Raw genomic sequence first — 27,245 nt, forward strand, 5'->3', positions numbered from 1 at the left:
TATGTTTCTACTATATAAGTAATATACTTTTGTAGCTTCAGTCAGAAAAATGCTACAGATAATGTTTTATGTTCATATTACATTTATTATATATGTGTTTTATGAAAATCAATTTGATTTGTTACAGCGGCACTTTATATTGTTATAAAAATTCTTAAACTAGCTAGGAAAATTTGGGGTACTAATGTAGTTTCTGGATTTCAATAAGGTTAATAATCTTAGATGTCAATGATGTCTGTAATTATAGGTTCACTCATTTTTCTGAATTTTGGAGTTCTTTCTTCCAGCTTTGGTATTAGGCTTAAGACATTTTTCTCTTAAGATCCCCAGATTTGAGCATTTCATTTAAGATCACAAGATAGATTACAGAATTGGCAGGCCTGTCTGTCATGTTCTAATCACTACTGTTCAGCTTCACTGTGAATTACATTCCTGCCAAATCTGTGTCCCCACTTCAAAGAAGTTCGGGGTATAAAGCTGCTTTGGGACCACAGAAGCTCTGTGTGTGTGTCGGTCAGGCAAACAAAACAAATTCTGTGTGAGGTGCACCACAGAGAGCACTGGGTGCACCGATGATCTTTGGAGCACACTTGTTTGAAAGTAGTGAGACCTAAGCAACCATGGCCTTGCTGCTTGTTAATCTGGCCGTTTTTTAGTTCACATGGATACGAAATTCATCTATAACTAAATTTTTTAACTTGATTGTCTTACTAACGTTATACACAGGACTTTGGACACGTTAAGTAGTCTTTTTTAAGTTTAAAATAACCATTGATTGATTCATTTAAGAACAAGTAAAATTCTTAAATTGCTTCTGTCCAAGTAAATAGCTTACAAAATACGTGGTATGATTTTAGAAAACACATTAAATCAGAATCAACAAAATACTGGATTTTTAAAGTTATATGACAGAGAATGGACCGAGTTTCCAATTTGAGAAAAATGTTTTGAGATATTTATGAATTTCAGCATGTCTACATTTGACTTTTTTCTTTGTTCTCTGCCTTAAAATAGTTAGAGTGGAAAAACAAAGTCTTTTATAATTTAAATTAGCATTATTAGGAAAGACGATTAGACAGTTTGAATATTACAATTTAATACATTTAAGTAGAGTATCTCCTCAATAAATAGACACAAATATATGAAAGTTTTTGTTGTAAATGTGTTTGTCCAAGAAGTGTGATTGTCCCATTAACCTCTCAGTCACTTTTTAGTATAATTTGAAAATGCTTTGATATTTAATTTGTTTTTAAACATATGACTAATTTTTTAGCATGCTCAAATTAAAAAATCAAATCAAACCGCTAATATATCTTTTATAATATGTGTAGTGTCATCACAGGTAAGAATGTGAATTTTAGCAATTCCTAGATAGATTTACCCTTTAAACCTATAAACTAGTATTTCCCACAATGTATTTTTTACTTTATTATAGCAAGATATTAACAGATAGTAGGTGAGGGAGTAGATTTCTGAGATCAAATGATTATTCTTCATTGTAGAATTTTTAGGAGGTTTTATATGCAAATTTGTAGTGTAAATCTGAACCACAGGATTAGTGAACAAAAGCCTGCGCCTTTAACAGTTTCATGTATTTTCCTTTGCTATAAGTACAGCATTAGACATCTGAGTTGAAAGTTTAGAAATTACATATTTCATTCCCCAACCAGAGAATGAACAGCTCTTCTACTTACAATGATTTCTCTAAATTATTTTTCATTCCTTGGGGAAAGAATAAAGAAGACTGAGTTTAGTTGAAACCAAAATCATATTATTGAAAATATTATTTCTAGGTTATTTTCATTAGGAAAAAAAAAGACCAGCAAAGAAAAATTAACATGCTGGTGAAGAATTTTTATGATGGTCTCTTTACCAATAGGATACTTCCTTCTCTAAAGATATTTCTGTCTATGGAGTGTTTTCTTTATGAGAAGAGGTTGACAAAGTGTAGAAAAGGAATGTAATGAAAAACTTCATATGAGCCCAGAAGGCATGTGGGGCTGCTCTCCTAAGGATTAGCCTCATAGGAGGATTTTAAGTTGTAAGTTAAAATTATATTTACCCCAGTTTGTTGACTGTATTCACTGAGGTGGTCCCTTGATATTTCATTGATAAGGCACTAACAGTATTTTTCCATTTAGGGACTATCCATAGATGATGATTGAGTCTGGAGTTGAGAGATATGTTTGAGACTGAAATTTAGTTGACAACACATTTAAATGGTTAAGATGTAAACTCTATTTGCAGATGAATATCTTTCTTATACCCCCCAGTTATCTGTTAAACATAAGTGATCTTCTGACAGAATCATAAAACCCTGATTCTACAAAATCTCTAAACCATTACTAAACAATATTAAACCAATATACTTTTATGTAGGGGTTGATAAACTATGGCCCACAGACCAAATCAGCCCGCTGCCTATTTATTAAATAAGGTTTCTTAGAGTAGAGCCGCAGTCATTTGTGTTTGCATTGTCTGTAGCGGCCTTAATGTCACAATGGCAGAGTTTTGGCAGAAGTCATATGGTATGCAAAACCTAGAATATGTACTGTTGGGCTCTTCACAGAAAAAGTTTGCCAGCTCCTTCCAGTATATATCACATACTGCCTAGTAATCAGGAAGAATCTAGTGTGGCTTTATAAGAGGTTGATGTCAGAAAATAGTCCAAATATTAGAAAACACATGTAGTATGTGTGTATGGATCTGTATGTATGTGTGCGTATATGGATGTATATATAAAATGTATTTACACTTTCGTTGGTTGCTGTTGTTCGTATTTAAAATACTAATTTCAAACTATTATATCAAAATGAAACTTTTTAAAGCAAACTTCCCAAATACTCAGTTTAGCTTATATTCTTTCAGTATACATATTTTTTGATGCCAGAATGGCTTTTTTTGTTCCCTTGCTCTTGGATAAAATAAAGATGTTTATCTGAGAGTATCTCTTGAGGTACAAACAGTTCCAAACTTGTATTTTAATAACTAATAGATATGATGCTTGACTCTATTTCATAGTCATATCATTCAGTTGATATTAATGTGATATATATGTTCCTATTTTATAATTTGACACAATCATAATCAATCAAAGTATTATTAAAACGTGACTCTTAAAAGGAACTGATCGCCTCACTTTATTGAATAGTTGATTTAAATTTGCTGTTATACTTGGAGGTCATGTAATGTCAAGTCTTTATACATTATTTTACTCAAGATTTTCTTATTTCTCTTTGAAACTTTCCCCCCTCTTTGTTATTTAATTAATTGATTTCTACTTAAAATTATCATATATACTAGTTTTCTAAAGAATGAATATTAAAACACCTGCCTTTAAACAGGGACATTTTTATCCAGATATCTTCAGAGCAGTTTTAAAGTTATGGTTTTAAGCAAGGGGTGTGTGTGAGTGTGTTTCCCTTCCTGCCTGCGCTCGGTGCATGTGCATTCACAGGACAGCAGTTTATCACAGATCCCCACTGCGCCTACTAAGCCATGCTTATTCTCCCCAGTTTGAAGATCGGTAGTACACAATTGAGATTTTGTTTTTTTATTTGAAAAATGGAATTTTCCTATAAAATTTCTTTAATAAAAATCATAAATGTACTTTTAAAGCACTTTTTTGTGTTTGCTAAGATTTGCTAACAGAATTTAGCTCTTATTCTAACCAAAGATTTTAAAGATCCTTTAACATCTATAACCAGTATTTTGAGAGAGCATTAATCTCATTTTTAATAAGCTCACCATCTCCCTTCCTCACCTTTTTGTTTTCTGAAATGACTTTAGTAAAGCTCTGTGCCTTTACTGGCATGATCTGAGTAGTAGTATTCTAAGTGCTTCTTTCTTGATCCCAGTTCTAGAAAGTTCAAAATATATTGATAACTGCACCCACACGTATGCTAAGGCAACCTGTGTTAATACATGGGCTAATTTTATGTAATAGTTTCTAAATGCAATTGTAAAATTGTATTTCAAACCAATTAAACATAACTTTTCTCCAGTAAATAAATCAAGTCTTGATGCATTACAAGGCAAAGTTTTTATAATAATACTATTGTCAAATTTGTGTTGTCAAATATATACTCCTTGACCTACGTGTACCAGAAAGTGTTTTTTATCTAGTGAAGATTTGTTGTCTTTTGTTTAAATTCATTTACATTTTATTCAGATTAAAATTATTTTACATATTTAATAATCATGCTTTTATTTGCCAAATTGCATACTTTAAATATATCTAAAAAAATACATTTAATTTGTACGTAATACCTTGAATGAAAGTAATATGTCAGCCTACCGTTTCTTCTTTTATACATCCTGTAAGTAGGGCTCACAAATAAGAACTGAACATTAATTTTATGGGTTTTTTTCTACTCGATAGGTGCTATGGATATAGAGGAGAGAAATCGCCAAATGAAAATTAACAAATACAAACAGGTAGCCGGATCAGATCCCAGACTGGAACAAGATTACCATTCGAAGGCAAGACATTTTTCTTTTTAAAAATTGTAAAATAATCAATTAACCATATGAAACCGTTAGATTCTCTTAAACAGCTGAATGCAGATTAGTCAGACATGAACATATAATTCAATGGCCCCATGATATTAAATGCTCAAATTTATAATGTATTTGTATAACAACCTTTAGGTATAGAATTTGCTTTATTTTAAAAAAAATCATTATATAATATAGGAGATTAAAGAAATGAAACTCATAAATGATCTGAAAAACAATTCTTTTAGAATTTTTCATTTTATAAAGCCTATAGAGGCTCTAACACCCTCAAAATGGTTTAAGAACTCATCTTCTTATGGTTTTCCTACACATAGAATTTTTTTGATTTTATAGTATTTTAACTGAATCTGGTTTATTAATGAGGTATTAGAACAAAATACATATTCATGAGGTGGTGTGAGGGGTTAAAAAGGTTTTTTAGTGAGAATCTTTTTAAACTACTTTTTTGGAGTAAGTTGAGGTATGAGATTTACCAAGGTAGGAAAAGGGTATTATTTCATGGCTCTTGCTCTTCATTGCCTTTATATTTTCAAAACATTTTAATTTCATGATATTATTCATGGCCAAAGTCATAGAAAAACTTTGCTCTAATGTATACCTATTTAAGATTTAATAAAGGAATGAAAATCACAAACCTTACTCATAACATTTAGTTATGTGCTCTGTGACAGTATTTAATCATTGCAGTCATGTAATACTTGTGGTTTATTTGCCTGTGTGTTAGAGAAAAGCAGCTCGGGTTTTTATATACTTAGGTATATTTTATCCTTACCTACTGAACCTTCCATTTCTCTCCATCATAGTCCACTCTTTGGTAAAGTCAAGACTTAAGTCCGCACAACTGGCTATGTTGGATATGCATATGTGATAGGTAGCACAGGTGTCTAGATTCTGCACTGTGTAACTTCAGACAGGTTCGGTGAATTTCACAGAAGATAGTTTTGTAATGATAATATTTCAGATACATCCCTAACCTTTTGAGCTTGATAACAGAAATGATAGCTATGCTTTCACAGGTATTTTTCATATTTCTGCCTTGGGCTATATAGCTAGACCTGATCCCATGTGGCCTCTGTTATGTTCTACTCTCTCATTCATTTCATGTAATCCAAAGACCAAGGCATGAAGTCCTAATAAAATACGATATTAAAACTTTTGTAAACCTGTCTTCGGAGAACACAGGTTTATTTTATTTGCTTGTTTATATCCTGCTACACTTCAGAAAGCAATGTAGATAATTTCTTAAAATATGTAAAATCCTCTCAATAATATTGTCAATGAAGAAATGAGTATCAAGGGAAAACGAAGTCAAGACAGAACAGGTCAAGTTTTGAGCAAAACGCATAGTGTGAGATCCTGTACAGCCGCCATGTGTGGGCTGTCTGCACTGACCACGAGCTTCCTAACAAGCAGCAACGGCAGAAAGAGAAACTGAGTCGGTTGTATGAGTTACATAGTTCATGCAATAAAAACGAGTTCCTTAGGAGCAATAGCAACAGTTCTTCCTGTGGATACATGACGGGAATTTTGTACAGGAGGATTGACTAGAGAATACTATGACTCAAAGTATTTTTCAGAAAAACAAGTTTTGGTTCCATTCCAATTCATAAATAAATGAATGCTTGAGGCTTCAAACTTTTATAATTTTGACACTATTTTAGGTTAGAAAACATTTAAGTCTTGCAAAGGACTAATTATATACTAAGCAATGTAATTTCCCAAACATTCTCTGGCAGTGGTTTTCAAATGGTTTTCCAGTAGCATCAACATCACCTAAGGACTTTTAGAATGTGGTTCTCTGGCGCCCTCTAGACCTTCTTAAGCAAAACTCTGGGGGTGCTGTTCCGTAGTTGAACAAGCCTACTGGGTGGTTAAAGAACTATTGCTGTAAGGTGAGCTGCTTGTAAAATTTGCTGCTAGGTAACTGAATGAGTTGACTTCCAGTGTTAGGGCTTTGGCCAGAAGCCAGTGATGAATGATGTCATTAAAAAATTGAGACTTTGTTTTGAGAACAGAACAGATGATCTGACACCTTCATAGGGCCTCTCATAGTTTCTAACAAATCCTATATCACCTGACTATCAAATACTTCTTACTCCTGAAATTTCTATTCCAGAAATTATGCTTTCAGCTTAACCAAAACGTAATCAGCTCATAAGTTACAACTTTTTAAAAGGGCCCAAAACACAACTCTATTTTATTCCACTACAAATTATTTCCTGATGTGGAACTATTTTTGTTGGGTCATCTCTCTCCCCACCATTCCTAGTTGATCTTCTCTCATAGATCAGAGAGAAAATTACAGAGGGTTCTTCATCAGTCCAGGGCATATATAGATTGAGTTATTATTAATTTCCATACTAACAGTTCCTTAGATTAATATCCTCAACAGCATTCTTCTCTTTTTAATTAGGGATATCAGCTAATATTTCCATTCTTTTCTCCCTTATTTTGATAACAAGTGCCAATTAAAAGCTTGCTATTGAGCTAAGTAATGTATTAGATATAATTCTTAAAAAAATCATTTAACAGAGGAGGGAACAAAGATATAGAAAGTTTATGCAATCTATCCAAATTTACATAGCCACTAAGTCATGGAAAGTATTATTTGCAGCTAATCTGGTTTTCAAATTTGAGATACCTGACATTATGTCCAGAGCCTCAGACATATGGAGCATATGCTGTACTTCTGAGCTATGTTCCTGAAATTCCAGTGAAGCCATTAAGCTTGATGTAATGTAATCGAGCGTTAGTGAAGTCACTTTTCTAACTCACACTCCACGTTTTAAATGGCGTTGCCTCCCTGAATTTTTTCAAGCCTTCTGTATTGATAGTTTGTAAACAATTCTTACTAATTTTTAAAAAATATTTTTAGTATCTCGCCTTGAAAGCATCTGTAAAGAAATGCCTATTGTTACTGTTGTTCTAAGAATGTTTTAAGTATTTTAGGAAATTTAAAAGCAGAGAACCTGTATTTAATAAAAGCAGCAAAAGGCATGTGTAGATATGATTTCTATTTAACCAGTGGATGATTTCTTGTATTTTCCCCCTCAAAACAGAATTTAACTATGTAGCCAGTACACCCTTTCATGCCTGTTGTATTCTCCGTATCCCAGTCTAAATGATTCATCTGCAGAAGTTTAAAGATCAACTTTTATTTTCTTCTATAAAACCAATATTCTGGCTCTTATTCTATAGGATATGCTGATAATAGCACCTACCTCATAGGATTGTTTTCAAGATGAAATCTATTTATATATACGTGTAATCTTTAAGCAGAGTTTGGAATATAATAAGGAATAACGAAATGTTAGCTGTAATATGGTGATGATGGTGGTGATGATCATGATGAGGAAGAAAAGAAAAATTGTTTCCAACAGATAACTCACTCTCATCAAAGGCCTTGGGGGTTCAGGTCCACATTTGTTTTCATTAATAATCTATTAGATGTACATAAGTATATCTTTAAGGTAACCCTAAAAATATGTGAGTGGAAAGAGAAGAAAAGTGTAAAAATTAGTGGTAGTTTTTAAAGTCTAAAATTTTATTTGGGTGGTTTTGTTTTTATCAATTTAGCCAACTTTTTATCTACCCTAAATTATTATTCTTACCATTTCTAATCCCTAGTAAGCTGGTAATACTTCAACTTTAATTTAAAGAAAGAGAGATAAAATTATACTTACACATAATTTACCTATATTTATACACACACACACCCTAAAGCCCTGAGCAAAGGAGAATTTCTTTCCTCCATATTTTAGCTGATGGAAGCAACTATTCATTTCCTTTTTGTCTTGTAGATACAAATATACCTTGCTTTATGTTAAAGTTCTACAGTTAAAAACTCAATGGTAAATGATTTTCATGGAATTTTAGAAATTATGTATTTTTATCTGTGATTAATCTTTGATTTTAAAAGGTTCTAAGTTCAGGGTGTGTGTGTTTTTCCTTAACATTTTGTGTTAGTTTGCTAGGGCTGCCATAAGAAAATGCCACAGAGTAGGTAGCTAACACAACAGAAATTAATTTTCTCACAGTCCTGCAGGCTAGAAATCCAAGATCAAAGTGTTAGCTGGTTTGGTTTCTTCTCAGACCTCTCTCCTTGGCTTTCAGATGGCCACCTTCTGGCTGTGTCCTCACATTGTCATCCCTCTGTGTGTGTCTGTGTCCTAATTTCCTCTTTTTCTAAGGACACCAGTCATATTGGATTAGTGCCCACCCACATGACCTATTTTTTTTACCCTGTCTCCAAATAGTCACATTCTGTGGTACTAGGAGCTAGGCCTACAACATATGAATTTGACGGGTACATAGTTCAGCCATAACATGTCCCTACAAAGTAATTAATGGTGTTTTAAATTATCACTTTAATGTATTATGAAAGCATATTTGATTATAATGTAATACTGATTTTTTTAGGTAACTATATTATTTCAAACTTTTTGATTTCTTAAAATGTTACTTTTCTCTTTTGATTTTTCCAACTACATTCACTCACGTCCTAGCAGATGAAATGTATCTATAGTTTTGTGTTTGCAAATTTATTTTTAAAATTACTTTTCTTAGTTCTGATACCACATTTAAGTTGAAATATGGTTTTCTTATTCACAATTTTATGCTGACATTTAAGCTTTGGCCCTTTTTCTTTACATGCATTTTTTAATTGCTACCTCCTACTATAAATACACATCTTGGGCCAGGAAATATAAAAAAGATATTTATTAATTATTCAGAAGTCATTTGAGATGACTAAGACAACACCTTCTGTGCTATAGAACACTATAAAATTGCAAAAGAAATTTTAATTTCTTCTCTTTTAGTAAATATGTTACTAAAAATTGACACAGGAGGGCATTTTAAAGAAGTTGCATTTAACCACCTGCTGCTAAAGGGGTCAATCTATGGACAGTAGCTGCTGTGGCCAAGAGCAATAGTTTTTTGCTATATGTTGCCTAAGAGCACACAGAGGAAACTATTTTATTTTACCTCTAGCAAAAAATAAATTTATGCATTCACGTTTTCTTTCATCAAGCCTCCAGAGTTACTGGCTTGCTGACAACTTGAATACACTGCAGGGGATACAAGGGATGAACGGTATTGGTCACCAAGGGGAGCAGGATCTTGCTTTATAGCATCAGTTAGGATATGGAAAATAAGGAAGGGAAAAATGTGATAAATAGGGCAGAAACATTCTTTCCAACTCAAAGCTCATATCATCGAAAAGGATTAAGTATAGACATAAACATTACAAATATAAAAATATTCAAACCAACAGAAGTGTGAAAACTTATAGACCTCCGAACCCATGGCATTTATCACCTCCTAAAACACATATGTTCTGTCTCATATGGTGACTGCCTGCTTATTTCTTATCTTTTGTGTTAAAGTATGTACTTCTTGAGAATGAGGACTCTGTTTTATCATCTTTGTAGTCTCTCCAGTGGCAAACATTTTGCTTTTGCTATAATGAGCTCTCATTGGGTTTTTTGTGTGTAAATGAACATGAACGTGGATGTTAGAATGGCAGGGTGGCGTATGTTTGGAAAAGGTTTCAGAGCAGGTGAATATTAAACAAGATAAATATTTTGCACCAAGGTAGGAACAAGATACGAACTTAAGGGGAAAGTTTGGGTAGCTTATTGCATGAGTCAAAAACAGGTTTTCTAATGGGCATGTGATTATTGGTTTCTGTCTAGAGTTAATGATAACAGAGAGAATACTGAGAAATAATTGGAGGATATGGGTTCTAATTTTGATTCTACCACTTAGGTGATAAGACTTTGGATAAATTGCCTAATAGTTCTTAATAGCCCAACTTTTTTCTGTGTACAGGTTGAGGGAACCTGTAATCCAGAAAGCGCTACACAAATATATGGTACTTTGGAGGCTGTATTGAAAAAATCACTGTTCACGCTATGGTTTTAGGCATCCTCATCATTAATTAAGCGAATCATTTACTCTCATAGCCTAATCTTTAAAATTAGGTTTGAACTAGATTTTCTGTGTTTCGTTTTTCTCATCTAATGTTGTTTCATTCATTGATTCGGTAATCTCTGATTAGTGTCAGGCTCTCTGCTGGATGTATTCTCACAAATGATTGAATCTATGCATTTTTAAATTAACTTATGGCAAAGTAATTATGATTTAGAGTATAAATTTATATATAGATAATGTTTTTACTTATTATTTTACATGAAATGACAGCTAAGTTTGAATCAATACTTAAGTCAAAACCTTTAGTCAATTAATGCAATTAATCAACTAGGACTGTGGAGCCGTCTACATTGATAATTTCTCTTTAATTTGGCTAATGATAATTTGAACATATCTATAGTTTCATTATATGATAGCTTTGTTCATGAGTACAAAATTTGTTGTAATTTTTCTTCAATTGGAAAGAAAACAGATACTATTTATTAGCAAAATAAATTTACTAATGTTTTCCTAAACATGGAATTTTTATTATTTGTGTTTTATCAGTTTTGAAGATTGTAAAATGATACTCCAACCTGGAAATAATATTGCTAACCTTGTAATATGTCATATGAGAGAAGGAACTTTTGGCTGGTGATATCAGACTTGGTTTTCTTACTGCCCAGTATTTTAAAACAATCAATTCTTGGACTAGAGTTTTAGACAACAAATTAGTTTTCTGGTGAGATTTATTAAATTGAAGACTTGCAATCCTTAAGGGAACTCTTATAATTCCACCTGAATGTTTTGTCTCAGAAGTTCATGTACAAAGCTCAACCAACCTGGGCTGCTCAGGTGCTGTAGAGAAATCACTAGGAAATTACCTAATTAAAAAGAAGAGAAGAGAAAAATTTTATTTTAGGAATTTGAATATACTTTTTTTTCTCAGGAATATTCCAAATTTTTAATTAAAACTTTTCTTTTGCTAGAGCTTTTCAGATACTTTTCACTAATGTTGGGTTAAATAGGAGAACATGAACTTTTCCCAACCACTGAGAAACTCCTTAGTGTCTGGAACATCCTCAAGAGGAAGAATTTCCTGTAAATTTTTCTAGTTCACGATCTGCTTAATAGTAATGTACAAAGCATCAAAATGTTGTCGGGAAAAGCTTCCTCACTCTCACAGGATTTTAATGATATCCGATCAGAGCACAATTTTCAGCTAGGATCGTGTAATCCTTTGTAAGAAATCTTGTTTTTTTCCATTAAAGAGGGTGATGAACATATCATTTAGTGTTCATCTGTCAGCCATAAGCTAATAACATGCTAATTCTTCATTGTCTGTAGTGCCAGACAATACCAGCTCTCCTTAAATAAATGAACTGTTCACATTTATAACTCACTACCTTTGTACAATAATAATTTAGCTGCTTCTATCTCACTGTTAAAGTCTATAACTTTTGTTTATTATACTTTAGGACAAGCAAGAATACATTTAGGAAAAGCAAAATAAATGAACCATTTAAAAAATAAACTCCATTGTTAGGTCATTTATTACTTTGATTTCTGGGCTTTTTGTGAATTGTATATATGAAGATGTTATATTCTAAATATATTTAAAATAAGTTCTGTAGTTTTATTTATAAAAATATTTTTCTTACTATTTTTCACTTTCCAAATTTCTCATTCTGTTGATCATATGTCTGTTTGGAAACCTGATCTGTACCCCAAAGGTAAACATACTTAGTTGCTTAGAACTCAGAGGAATGCATTTGGTGTGAGCCTTCTTGAGCAGACTGCTGAGTCTCCATTAAACTAGAGACTTTGCCTAGTTTGTATTTTTTCTTTATATGAATTTGTCCACTCAGTGACTTTTTATTTAATGGCCTGCTTTTCAGGCACTGCTGTGTGCTAAGCACACTTGGGTGTTTTGAGTCTTGCTTCTCTTACTCCTCACAAATAATCATTAAAATGGGATTTATCCTTATCTTACTGGTTCAAAGGCTAAACCTGAGTTTAAATTAAATATCTGATTCTTAGGTGCTAAGAAAATGACTAAGATAAGGAAGATATTGTCCTGACCTTTAGGAGCTTTTATTCTAATAGAGAATTAGAAAATTAAACATGAACACAATTACACCCCCCCCACACACACACACACAGCACACCTCTAACAAGAGGTATTGTGTGATGAATTATATAAAAGGCATAAAACTATAGAATATGGAATCATATCTTTTCTTAAATTTTGCATGTCCATAATTTTAGCTCAGCAAACTAGATTATCTGAGAGGCCTTAACCAAAGATATGTGCGATGTACATATGCACATATGTGGTTAAAAAACACACACACAAATTCTTAAGCTTTAGGCTAGTCTGTATGCACCTCTGAATCATAGCAACTGGGTCCATAGTCATGACTACCTAAAAAGACAAAGGCTAGGATATGCAAAGTTAGATCCTAACTACTGAAACTCAAAAGTCAAGAAAGCAGTTAGGACTCAGAACAAATCAGACAAGAACCAATCAGGAGACATGGGAGGCACAGGCACCAGGCTGCTTTGGATGTCAGATCAGTATAAAGTAGCAGAGAGACAAACGGAAAACAGAGCAGCTGTGTCAGCCTAGAGCTCCTGCTGAGATAGAGCTCCTCCTTATCGGGCCGCTGGGAATGGGTAATTCCCTGTAAGGTGTAAGGTGATGGGATATGGATGAACCTGGCCAGGTGGGGAAGGTGAGGCCTGAGCACATACTGGGAGTTAGTGGAAAAGTTTGGTTTAATATTTGAATTTGCTTTATAAAAATATTTTCTGAAACAAAGCTATTGGATATATGTAGAAAGTTATATTTTTATTGTAGCTTAGAGCAGTCTTAAAGTAATATATTTATTGTTGGGTATTTCTCCCTAATACCTCGTTTGGTAAAGACATTCCTAGAACTGATACTAAGCCAGTATTTAGCTACTATCTAATCATCATCATCATCATCATTTGTCATTTATGGAACACTTGCTATGTGTCAGATATTTTTCTAAGTGCTTTGCATACATTATCTTATTTAATCCTTGCAGCAAGCCTTGGAGATGGGTATCATTGTTACTCACTTTATAACAGATAAAAAATGGCATCATAGAAGCAATTATCCTAAGATCACATTCCTAATAATTTATATAGCCAGGAAGCAGACCACTGATTCAGCCTAACTCCAGAGGCTGTGCTCATAACAATTATAATATTACCTTTACTACCTCCTAGAGTTAAAATTCAGGATTTTTCATTTGAATTTAGATGATATAATAATCCCTTGAACAAAAGCAAAGGAAAAAATATAGTACCAAAACTGCTGCTACAAAGAAAAAAATGCAGTGCCCAAACTGCTTATCCATCCAATGCTAAATTGTTTTAAAATATATGGTGTCAGACTGCTTCTCTTTTTTATTATAAATGACAAGAATGAGAAATATAACATCCCCCAAATACAGGGCAATATCTTTTGGACAGTTTAATAGTTTTGAAAATGTTCTTGAACATTCAGTTTTCATATAAATGAAACGTCCAAAAATATATCAATAAAATGAAAGTGTTCATTTATTTCTCAACTTGAGATTAACTTTACTGTTAATACATTTGGTGAAACAAATATATACACAGTATATGTGTGTGTGTGTGTGCATGTGTGTGGGCTAAGAGATAATGTTGATACACCCATTGAAATGCTGTTATAGGCAATGGCTGACAATGGCTGAGAACATTTTCATTTAAAGTAAATTTTTTTCAATATTTCAAAAAATTTTTAGTTTGAAAAAAGAATATCATGGATTAAATGTTCTCCACATAAATCCACTGTAAATAAGTAATATTCCCTTTAAAAATAAAACATGAGGGTACGATTTACATAGGTATTTCCTCAAAAAAAGCAGCTTGCTTTTGAAGAGTTTCATAACAGTATATTCTTTGTGTTGAGAATTTATTCAACAAAGTGGAACGTTAGGTAGACTAAGACCAATATTTTACCTAATTTGAATGTATATTTCTAAAGGATTTGATTATTAAAATTTTATGAAGCCTTAGAAATAATTCTTTTATTTTTACATTTGAAGTAAAGTATCAATTAGTAATTCAAAAATATACAACTACATACTGGAAGGTCCCAGAGAAAAAAAACATAGGTCATTCAAATCCGATCTCATATTTATACTGGACCCTACTACAATTCATTTTGTCTGAGCCAACATGTTTATATCTAACATTTGCAGTGAATTGTGAGTCATACAGACCTGTTCATTAGGTAATGATTCTTCAAGTCACATTAAATGGTTTCTATAAGACAATAATATTCTAAGGCTTTGGGAACACTACCTATGATTAGAAAAATCTCTGTTGCAAATTGACAGATATGGATATTTCAGTATTATGTTTGAAGCGCACACAATTAAAGAAAAATCTATTAGCAGATATTCTCTTAACCCAGCAATAGCCATCAGGACAGTAATAATACTGGCTGAATTTTTTCACATTATGTCATATACCAGATGTGTTACATTTGACCCTTGAACAACACTGGTTCGAACTGTGCAGGTCCACTTACATGCTTATCTTTTTCAATAAATATGGTAAATGTATTTTTTCTTCCTTATTATTTTCTTAATCACATTGTATTTTCTCTAGCTTACTTTATTGTAAGAGTACAGCATATAATACATTTAACATACAAAATATGTGTTGATTGGCTGTTTACATGATCGATAAGGCTTCCAGTAAGCAGTAGGCCGTTAGGAGTTAAGGTTTGAAGGAGTCAAAAGTTACATGATGATTTTCAATTCCTCGGGGGTCAACTCTTCTAACCTCTGTGTTGTTCAAGGGTCGACTGTATTTCTAATTTTCAAAGCAACCCTGCAAAGAAGATATTATCCCTGCTATTTTATAAACAGAGTTTTAAAGGTTAACTTCTTTGTTCAGTTTTACCCAGCTAGTAAGAGGTTTCCTTACTCCAGGCTGTCCAGACTCCAAAGTCTATTATTTTTTTACATCCCAATGTCATTAACATAAAGCATTTATGATAGTTTTTTATTTACCAGAATATTTGAACACCCTGCACCCTGGCTGTGCCAGATAACTGATTATTTCATTCCAGGAAATTTGAACTATTGTAAATAATAATGACTTTTTCTAGTATTTCTAGGATTCATCAAAATTCCAGTAATCTTTCAAAAATTAAACTTTCTCTTTTCTCTTGGCTTTTCTAGAAGAAGTTAGTGTCTTAATAATTAGATTTTATATTGTTTCTAGGTTTTCAAAGAAGCATAATGGATTAAAGAGAAAACTGATGTCTACTAAAATTGGTTTTTATAAGTTACAATGGCAACTTTATTATACTTTTCCCCCCCAAATTTTATTCAGAAATAAAAATATTCTTCTTCCTAATATTAAGCCAAATGTTTGTTTCCCAGATTTTACCTAAATGTTCTTCCCTGAGGCCATTGCTGTAGTGAAACTATTTTAATGGCCCTCATTGGGGTGTGGTGAACATGCTCTAATGGCCTTTGCTAAAAAACAAAGGTTTCACATAAATTGAATTTTTCTTTTAGGATAATTGCCATTCGCTTTTGTTTTATATGCAACTGAGTGAGGGTTTTGCAGTATCCTCTGTGGACAGTAAAGTGCTGAAATAGGAGAAGCTGATGACTGCTCTGTGTGGCAATACTGACAACTTCTGCGTATTTGTCAATCTGTGTTAACAGTATCGATCAGGATGGGATCCTCATAGAGGGGCAGATAACATTTCCACTAAATCCTCGGACAGTGATGTAAGTGACATATCTGCGGTTTCCAGGACTAGTAGTGCTTCTCGTTTCAGCAGCACAAGCTACATGTCTGTCCAATCAGAGCGGCCCAGAGGAAACAAGAGAATCAGGTGAGTGAGGGGCTTCCGCAGGAAACTCTCCTGAATTTATATTTGGAGGCCTTTACTTTTCTTTGGATAAGCATAAAATCCTTTCTTTCTAAAGGTTAATGTATGTCCTTTGGCAATAAGAACTTCTGTACATGTTATTTTTTTATTATATTTTGGTCTACTTTTCAAACTTCTTGTACAGGCCAGCTTTATGGAACTTACAATTTTCTTACTGGATTACTTGAAATAACTATTATTAGTTTTTTTTAATGTTTTCTATTTTTAAAAGTAATTCTTTTATATATTTATTGAGGTTAAAGTGACGGCTCTGTGAAGACTTGAATATTTTAATGTTCTAAGGAATGTGAAAAATAATTTTGGAGGGTTTTTCTTCTAGTTGAATATTTCAGTGATTCAGAAAACAGAAGAATATTATTTTTTTAGTAGGATGCTCCTTGTCCTCCTGAAACTGTTATAAATGTTTGGAAAAAGTCCTCAGCTTCTCATTATAAATGCATTATATTTATTCGTACAATTTGCGTTTATCACCAGACCTGTAGAGGTTTGGGAACTTGAGCTAAATTATTTTTTTACTCCTATGTGTCAAAAAAAATCTATAATGCAGAGACCACAGCTTTTTTTTCCATGCAACTCTGTGACGGAAATATGATTTAAAGAACAATTATGATGAAGTGCTGCTTACATGAGCGCTTCTCTGGTGTACTGGAAAAGGCTTTGACGTTTAAAAGACTTGATTGTTGTTTATGTTTTAGTAGTTTTCATTTCCTTGCTGTTTAATTTTGTGTGCATTTTTTTCTTACTTTTTCTTTCTCTGTGTTTATTTGCATGCCTGCCTTCCATTTGTGTTGCTTTCAAAGGCCAAAGGAAGTAGGAGAGGGAGGGAAAGAAGGGGATAGACATGAAGAGATAGTTCAGGAGGTAAAGGAAGAAGGAATTAGTGAGAAAGGGGAAGAGATTACCAAAACGGCTAATAATGAGAAAAACAGAGAATCGGGAGACGAGCAAACACAAGATATCCCTGAGCAGGGGAAAGAGAAAGAACAGTGGAAAAAAGAGGATTTGCAGAGGCGATTCTCACAAGAGGATCACAGGTAAACTGCTCATATTTGTAGACATTTTCATTAGCAATGTAGCCCCTTTTCCTACCTGCGAAAACTATTTTGCTGTTTACATTTGGTTTATTTTCTTGTGTTTTTATTTCTTTATATTCTAATACAATATATTCTAATAACTAATATGTTGGCAAATTATTATCAAATAGATTTATTTCTTAAACAGACTTATTTGTATCCACTAGTTCTGAGAGTCTGATTTATTGGTTTTCAAGTTATTTAAGGACAAACTGGATCAAACTTAAATTTCCCTTTAGTTTTGTTTTTTGTTTTTTAACATTAATTACTATATATCTTCCTCATTTGTTGAGTCAAAACCTTTGAAATGCAGTTCTGAAAGGGTTGAAAACATTTGGCCTACTTTATAAGAAATATCACATAGTGGAAATGAATTTTTAAAAGGAGAAGCAAAATGGCAATAAGGAAGCCTTATTCAGCCTCTGGCTGTCTTGCCTCTTAATTTTCTGGTGGGTTCTGCTGCAGTGTTGAGTCCTGAGGAAGATTGCCAAGCAGAGCAGCTGGAAAGAAAGGGTAGCTGCCCCAGGGATCATTAGGAGGCAGACATACTGTGTTAGGCCCCTCTCAAAATTCATTCAGCTGGGGAAACCACCAGAGAAGGAAATTTGAAAAGGCGACAAAGGCAGGAAAAAACACCAACAGCAAGGCATGAAGTGCAGCTTTGCTTTCATTTTCATAACCCAAGGCACGAAGTATGAAGCTGTCTCTACAGTGCTATACTGAAGGACAAGTCAGCACAAGTACGCCGAGACTTCAGCCTCCTGCCTGGGATGGGTTTCTCTGCATTGATCTGAGACTGAGGATTGCAAATCATGTACATTTGGGAGGTATTGGGGTTTCTGGTATTCAGTCCAGAATTTGATTTTCTGTTAGTACAAAGTCTGCTTGATAAGCACACCCTATTATAAGCCAGATTTTGCAGTTAGTGTATCTAAACCCAACCTCAGTTTGTGCTTTACTCGTAATTAATGAGAAAGATAATTGGAGCAGATGTTTACCCCTTGGGTATACAACTCAGTGGTTTGGTCTACGGTACTTTATGTCTCAGCTTAGTATATTTAATTATACCTGCTCTATGAAAGTTTCTATATAACAGACTAAACCTAATAATGAATATTAATTAGGCGTATTTTGATTTGAGTCTAAACTATTTCATTTTGTCTTTTTTATCTAACTTTTGATAATTACACTAGTTTATTAAGTAAAGATCATTTTTCTGATTCGTTGGGCATAGGATCATTTCATCACTAATTCACAGAGAAAAGCTTTCCAATTTTTCTTTGGAAAGAGATGCTGTAGAGTTTTTTTTCTTCCAAAAGCAGAGCAAAATGTGAGTCTCTAATGTGTTTTCTTTTGTATACACTGTGTAAATGAAAACATGAGCCCACTGAGGTTTGCCTGGAGTCAGAAGCCTGTTCCGCATACCTGGCTTGGACAGAGGTTTAAAGAAGATTGTAACCTTATGGTCCCAGCTTTTAATATTACTTTCTTCATCACGTTCTTCAACAAGAGAGCATGTTATTTTACAGGGAAAAGGGAAGATGGTACATTCCTAGCGGTCCGAGTCATCTCGGCGCTGCGTTCATCTTAGGTAACTAGACAATGTTTCTGGACTGTAGACTGAAGGAGGCCAGGCTTTCCCTCCAGGGAACACATACTCCCTAAGGTGGCAACAGTGTCATCTGCAATCACTGTAAGAAAGGGTGGTGTCACTAACTAGCTGTTGCAATGTAGGATCTTGAATTTGCTTTCATTTCTTAGAATAAAACTGACAATTTTTATTTTGAAAGGAAATATGTTTGAGTACTCCCAGTGTTGTTTTATTTTGGTAGTTGGTAAAAACAGTCATACATGGTTTAAATGCTAAAAACAACTATGTGCTTATACAACATTATTGGAAATAATCATATCCTTTGATACACCATTGATCTTTTATATCTTTTACTTGTAATCCAAGTTTCTATAAACAAAAAAAAAATTTCTGACTTCAGAGTTTAAGTATTTGTAGTACTGTTACTACTTAAAGTTAACATAGTGACTACAATGAATGAAATTGATTGTAGGTGCTGTTTTCATTACAATACTTGCATCTCATTGCATGATACACAATTATGGTTTTTATGTTACATTAAGTCAAATTAACATACATCTTCTGAATGTACAAGTAGAAATTGAACAGCAAACAATAGATTCAGGAAGGTTCATTAAATACTTGAATATAACATTTTTTCTTAGTTGATAATAATGTGTTCATATTTAGCTATTTATAATTTATACATATGTATATAGTTCTAGTAAAATGCCCCTAAATCATTGATGATGATATGGTGAACTCCAGAAAATATGAACTTATATTTGCCATTTAAAATATCTTTCTCACTCTGTGTATGTCTGTATTTTAAATTTTATATGTATTTACATTTGCTGATTATATACCAGATATATGTGGTAAGCTGGCCCGGAAAAAAGGGTGTTAAGAGGTAGAGAAAAATCATTCAACCAATATTTCTTTAGAAAATTTCTCAGGCACTGTACTTAAAATTGGAAATGGAAATTAAATGAAATATTTTCATACTTTTAAGCCTGAGAGTGAAGCAGTTTCTTAGCCTTGATGAATGGATGTTTAAGGGCAGCTCCATATCCAAAAAATGCCATCAACACCCTTAAACAAATTCACAAGGACATTTGACAAAATAATTTGACAACGAAAGGGGAGATCTTAAATCTGCAATGGAAGATAGAAAAAAACAGATACTGAAAAGTATAGCATTGTCAAAACCAACAATGTTGGTAGCTTTGTCATCAGACTAGACAATAATTATTCATTCTTCCAGGCTTTGTTCTGGAGACATAAGACAAAAGAAAAAATTTTAAGAAATTTGTTCTCTATACGTTTTTAGTTCTAAGGCATTTCTATAGTGCTGTGGAATTACAATATGTCTTTTGGAAGAGATTGTCCTTGAGATAGGGAAATTTTTTAAAGGTAAAAGATAACATCAGTTAAAATTGTCATGAATAGCTGTTTTTAAGAGACTTAAGCCACCTAAATTATCTAACAAAAAGGTTCTTATCATTTTTAGAAGGGCAAGCAGGATCATTGTTAATAAAATCTTTATTGCTGCTAACATTAGTTTTAGAAAACACATATTCGTGACTATGTCATATAACTTGATGTGTATGACCTGTGTCTGCCCATGTTACACCTTTAAAAGGAATTAGTGTGTCTCATGAAAACAGTTGCAGATTAGGAATCTTAGATATCTGGATTCTCATCTTAACTCTGCCACTGTATCTGTGCACTCTATCTGCCCAGGCTCTTTGGCTTGTCAAGGAGAAGAATGGATGATTCGTACTCTCTTTTGAGTTTAGATGGGTGTGGAATACAGAAAACAGGGAAGTAAGCATCTTCTGTCATACTGACTGATGGTTATCATGAACCCAAGAGATAATTGGCTCTGTGACTAACCACTGGTAAAACAAACAGCTCACATAAGTTTCTACCATTTGGCAGATGTTTTTAAAATTTAAGCAGCCAGTATTAATACTTCATTGATCAAGTTGAGTGTTTTTGGTTTTCAGGAAGCATTTTTCAATGCTAACTCATCCCAGAGGGCTCCGTCCCTCCCTCCCTCCCTTCCTTCTGCCATCTTTCCAAAGCTATACGATTTGGTGACATTTTACTAAAGTTATATAATTTTGTCTCTTAGTTTGAATAATCATGATAGTAACTGCTCTTGGCTATTCTAAAATATTGCCTCTTAAGGTTGTACTTGTTTTAATTTAAATAATCACTTCAGAAGTGACCTAAGGAGTCACAAAAGTGGAACAAAGGTGAATAAAAGCCATTAATTCAACAAACATGAGTACTCTACTCATCTGTGCCCAATGCCAATGTTTAGGTGACATTTTGAAAAGCCATTACCCTTGGAAATTGTTTGATACTTAAATATGCAACCCAGTGGCACAGAGGAATGTCTAAATAGCCTCCGCAAAACTGGATAAACACACCCTTGCCCGTGTTACAGGTGTGATCCTGCCGATCAGATGGTAACTGCGGAGGATACAGGTTTGGTGCTGGACCTTTCCCGCTCCTAAAACTGCACAACTGGGGGTCAGCCCAGACACGACCAGGAGCTGTCATTTCACTAGCTTTAGCAGAACCTTCCTGTCTCAGCTGCTTTAACTAGAGTGGCTAAATATCTTTTAAATTTATGAGAAAAATATTTATTTTTGCTTACAGAATCTTAGGCTAGGTGGGCTAAGATGCGAGCTGATGTAACAATGCCTGAGTGTTACTCCAGACTAGAGTCAACTACAATTCCTTAAGTTATGCCTTCTGTCCCAATTTTAAAAAGCAGCTGAACAGCAAAGCAATACATCCTAAGACTAGATTGTTTTTATGTTGGGACAGAACTGAGGCTTCAGAATTAGATTTATAACAGAAATCAATAAAAATACTTGCTGACATCTCACTACATGCGTTGACTGTCTGCATATGGTTGAAGGTATAACCTAAATATAATGTGTGGTCCCTGGAAGATGGAAGGATTAGCTTAAATGGAAGAAAGAAGGAAACTGCTCCAAATTAGTGCAATATTTTCTATATCAGTGTAGGAGCAAAAGGAGTGCAGCACCCGGCAGTGCATGGCCTGCATGGGGTGGAGGACTGTTGTGAAATGTGTAAATGGACAGTAATTAGTGGCGATTCTTATGATCTGAATCCTTTATTATTTGAAGTCTTTACCATTAATTGACACTTGCCATGTTTCGCCTTGGGTTCTATTTTGTCTTTACGCTTTATTTAGCCAACTGGGTTATAAGTGGTTTTAAAACAAGTATCATGTCTTGTATTAATAATTAGCATAATTACAATGACCCTATTCCAATGTCTTAAACATGGTAGATGTACAAATAAGTATTTGTTCATTGGTTCATATCTATGTATTTCTAAAACAGTTATTAAGAAGTTTTCTTTTCCTTATTAGCAAATACATATTTATTGAGTACCAAAATGATTTTGAAACATACTAGATGCAGCTTAAAATTAAATTAGTATTTAATCATCCGTACATTACTCAGAGTTTTCATTCATGTAATGAATTTATTTAATTCACTTATTCAATAAGTTCTTTTCTTAGTGCTATTTAGTGCCAAGTATCAGGTACTGGGCTGCTGAAGTAACTGACAAAATGAACTGTCCAAATTCCATGAGAAGAGAGGAAACAAGTGCAATAGAATTTCTATAATAGTGACATAATAAGACCTTGAGAACACATTATAATTGGCATCCAAGAATTCATGAAGTAAAATGTAATGTTGCCATATTGTTAGGTTCTTGAAATGGTCCGGGTATAGCTGCACAGCTAGCTCGCAGTTTTGCTGCAGGAGCCCCCTGCCCAGATACCAGTTGCATTTTGATCCCAGCTGGCAGCAGTTGTCTACTTCAGTGAAAATACCAAAAATGGTGGTAATTCTGAACAGCAAGTAAAGGCTTACAATACTTTCACATGGGAAGTTGTCCTACTGTGTAAGACTCAGCCAGCGAGTCTCAAAAAATGGCTGCTGGATCTGCAGCATCAGCATCCACCTGGAAACTTGTTAGAAATGAAGATTTTCAGGCACCTCCCCAGACCTACTGAATCAAAAACTCTGGGAATAGGGCGAAGAAATCTGTGTTTTAACAAGCCCTCCAGATGATTCTGATGCAGTCTGAAGTTTGTCAACCCAGCTCTAAGCTTAGCGGAATTTGTTTTCATCTTGCAGTAGTGGTCAGGTGTGCTGGCCAAGAGTATGCATTTTTGAACCAGACTGCTGGGTTCAAATCCCAGCTTCACAGCTTACTAGCAGTGAGACCAAGACCGTGGCAAACTTCCTTTCTGTGCTTACGTTCTTCTGTTGTTACAATAAGCTCCTATGTCATAAGCTTGTTCTGAGGACTGTTTCAAATGAGGCACAATGTACGTGAAGGTCCTGAGATGGAAAAGTACTTGACATTTTTCTGCAATTTAAAAGAGGCGGAAAAGTAGTTCATAAAGGAAAATGAGATGAGTTGAAAGAGAAAGACAGGGCCACATCATGCAGTCTTGCTGGCCCTTGGAGGATGAGGGTGGGCTTCTGAGCTCCTGTGGAGGAACCGGTATTTGCAGAGAGGGACATTTTTTTGTAGACTATCAGATTGGTACAAAGTTATGGTCTTTTTTTAATAGAGCAATTTGATTGGTAATCCTATCTTTCAAATCCATAATTTTTTCATTAAACTTTTGTATGTGATTACTTGTAAAAATATATATCTGGCATAATTGTGTTTATTTATATAACTTTGATTTTAAATGACTGATGATAAACCTTGGACAATTTGATAGTTTCATTGTGTAATAATCTGTAACATAATCACCCATAAAGTTCTGAGGGTTTATGATTTTTATTTTGGAACATAAGAGTTTTAAAATGCAAGGATTTAATCATGTAGAAATTAATAACTGTTACATTTTAAAGGCACATTTTTAAATTAAAGTTTAGCATCTTCATTTACTGTCAGCAACATTATTTTTAACACTTTAAATCAAAATTTTATTATAAAATACGTATTCGGTGCAATATACAACAATATCAGCACATTTATCGTGCGTATGATTGAGTACTGTAAGGATATGTCAAGGTGAAGAAAAATACCTTGTTTTTGAATTTGCATTGTATATTTAATTCATTATTTAGTCACTCAAACATGAGTTTAAGAGAAGTGGCAGGTTATATTTATTATGGGAAAAGAACTTATAATAAATATCCATAAAAGCAGAAGTAGCCTGTAAATATATTACAAGAAGTATGTTTGAGACATGATATTTACAAATTGCTTAATCTCTGTTTATCTTTATTTTTTTATTATGAATAGATTCATTTGAAAATGAAAGTATATAGTTTCATAAAGTGGCTGATTGTCATGGAAGTAATAATACCCATGAATATCACTGCTGTTAGTTTTCGACACAGACTTGAGAAATAATATTGTAATGTTTTGTGTGACCCTTTTGCCACAGTGGTCACTCCTTCTTGATGACCTCTTCATTGGCTATCATTATGTCTCTAATCTCAATAAGCATTTTTATCTAGTCTTAATTACACTTAGCTAAAAGCAATAATACAACACTTAAATTGGCATTTTTTCCCAGGAAAAGGGGGGTTTATGGAAAAGTCTAAGTTTGGGACTTTGGGAGTGTTTTCAGGAGGATGATCTGTAAAATAAAGACAGCTTCCCATTTTACTCAGTATTTACCAACAAAACGGAGGAGTAAGTTTCTTTGGGTGGATTGTATGTAGCATTTCATTTAGTACCAAAAGCATATAACTTTTTACTCAGTACCAACCACAGTATGACATTTTATAGGTAATAAATGCCTATTCAATTTAATTTACTTGTATATACATTATTAGGTATTAATCATGTGTGTAACAGATCATCTTATAAATATTTTCATTGAAATACATCTTTTCAAGTTTGAAATGATCAAAGGTATGGGAATTATACACCTATATGAAATCTGAAAGGCCATTTCCTTGAGGCCACTGACTTCTCTGTTTATGTAAAACAGCTGCTTCAAATAAATTGAGCAAGTTTAAGTTTCTATTTTTACTAAAGCATCAATATCCCATGTAATTGTGCACATATTTAATAATCAAAGCTAACATTTAGCATGTACTAAATGCTGAATATATTTTTAAATTTAATCATCACAACCTTGTGAGAGTTACTATTTTGTTAGATTAACTAACTCATTTATTCAACAAATATTTACTGTACACTTACCATGTGGCAGGCATTATTTTAAAACCTGGGGTTTCACACTGAACCAAGAGGTAAAGTCCTTGCCCCATGAAGCTTACATTCAAGTGGAAAGGTATAGAATAAATAGATGAGAAAACCAATGCTCAGAACAGGTAAAGAAATATTCTCAAGGTCATGAACTAGTAAATGATAGAAATAGGATAGAAACCCCTGTCTGACTGACTTTGAACCTAAATTTGTTTCACCTCTTGATAAAATTTTCAGATTTTGTTGCCTTAAATCGTATCATATTGTTGAGCTGCTTCTGTACCAAAGAATCAAGAATCAAGTTTTTTCTATAAGGGACTATGCCCTAAGCTTAAGAGAATTTGAAAAATAGAATTATAGTAGCCACCTGCCCCCGGCCCCCCCTTATCCATGGTTTCAATTTCACTGTTCCCTGTAGTCAACCTCGATCTGAAAATATTAAATGGAAAATTCCAGAAATAAACAATTCATAAAGTTTAAATTCAGTGCCATTCTGAGTAGCATGGTGAAATTCCGTGCCATCCTGCTCTGTCCTCCTCAGGACGTGCATCGTCCCTTTGTCCAGCATGTCCACACTGCCCATCTATTAGTCACTTAGCCATCTCCTTAATCAGGTCTACTGTCACGGTATGGAAGTACTTGTGTTCAAGTAACCCTTATTTTACTTAATAATGGCCCCAAAGTGCAAAGGTAGTAATGCTGACAATTCCAATAAAGAGAAGCAGTAAGTGCTTCCATTAAGTGAAAAGGTGAGCATGTATAGGAAAAACCACAGGATATGTAGGGTGTGATACAATCCACAGTTTCAGGCAGCCACTGGGGGGTGGGGGGGATTGGGACATATCCCCGTGGATAAAGGGGGACTACTGTATTTCATTACCCAAATTTGAAGAATTAGGCTCGTTGAAGTTGGGATTTAAGCCCACATCTGTGTGCCCCCAAACTTTTTGATGCCATTGCTTATTAAAGAGTAGCAAAACCAAACAACCTTAAAAATGACCTATTTGGGGTGTACAGAAGCATATACACTGTTCTCGCTCTGTCTCCTTCCCTATTTATGCCTCATTTCTCCTTGAAACAAACGTGAAGGTTGAAATAGTACACTTCATTTCTTTAAAATTTCGCATTGAGCCTTCCCCTCTCAAATGCCTGGAGAAAATGTACATACATTGATAAAAATAACAACTTGTCCTATCCTTAGCAGATTTTACTCTAGGATAGAGGGAAAAAAAGGTTTTTTTACTGAGACCAAGAAATCGAATTAGAGATAAGAGTTCACCTCAGGGGTCAGGGTTCTTTTAAACGATGTCTATTTCTAATTTTCATTTTTATTTTTGCTTTTTTATTTTTAATTTTGTTTCTATATTATGTGTTACATACTGAAATTTACCAGAATCAAATTAAAGCAGAAACTGACTTTCTAATACTGAGTCAGAAATTGGTGCTACATAAATGAGACTCCCTATGTCTGCAGATCAGGCCACTTCCTTCACATTTTTGGGGTAGAGGGGCCAGCTGCACAGCCTGCTCCAGATTCTTCCCCCCACTCAGCCTCCTGGCGCGCAGCATCTCAGAGAACCCGGGGCCCTCTCTGCTGCGCCATCCACAGCGTTAGTCCCACAGATCACGTGCTCCATTGACTCATCGATTGCTCTTGACCATTGTTTAGAAAACTGATGATGACTTCTTTCTGTCGAATGCAGGAGGAAAGTCTTTTTTATTTATTTAATTTATTGTTGAAAGGATTACAGATAAACTTACATCAATAAATATGAAATTGTATTATACAACGTGAAATAAGTTATTTTTAATTCAAAGCTAATGGAAACATCAGTCCCTGTTAGAAAATTTAGCTATTTTTAGATAAACCTCAGTAGGTTTTTCGTAAAGGGAAAAAGCTTATTTTAAAAGGCCACTCTTAGCCATGGATGCTGTAATTTTGGCCATTTTTTGTAAACAT

The 27,245-nt window shown here is 33.8% G+C and overlaps 1 protein-coding gene across 27 annotated transcripts in view; it reads left to right on the forward strand.

The window, feature by feature from the left end:
• The window catches only part of RIMS2 (regulating synaptic membrane exocytosis 2), a 215,843-nt gene that overhangs the window by 161,907 nt on the left and 26,691 nt on the right, over positions 1 to 27,245 (forward strand). For 11 of the 27 annotated variants that reach the window (XM_081117158.1, XM_081117165.1, XM_081117169.1 and 8 more), the window contains 2 exons: positions 4,382 to 4,482; positions 16,173 to 16,345. The exons of 13 other annotated variants lie outside the window; for them this stretch is intronic. In XM_081117158.1, coding sequence (XP_080973284.1) covers positions 4,382 to 4,482; positions 16,173 to 16,345 — 274 coding nt within the window. Of the gene's footprint in view, positions 1 to 4,381; positions 4,483 to 16,172; positions 16,346 to 17,202; positions 17,437 to 27,245 lie in introns of all 27 variants that reach the window. 3 more of the 27 variants (XM_081117163.1, XM_081117162.1, XM_081117160.1) reach the window with 2 other exon arrangements.

The sequence above is a fragment of the Miniopterus schreibersii genome (genome assembly GCF_964146895.1).
Source record: "Miniopterus schreibersii genome assembly, chromosome: 17".
Taxonomy (NCBI): domain Eukaryota; kingdom Metazoa; phylum Chordata; class Mammalia; order Chiroptera; family Miniopteridae; genus Miniopterus; species Miniopterus schreibersii.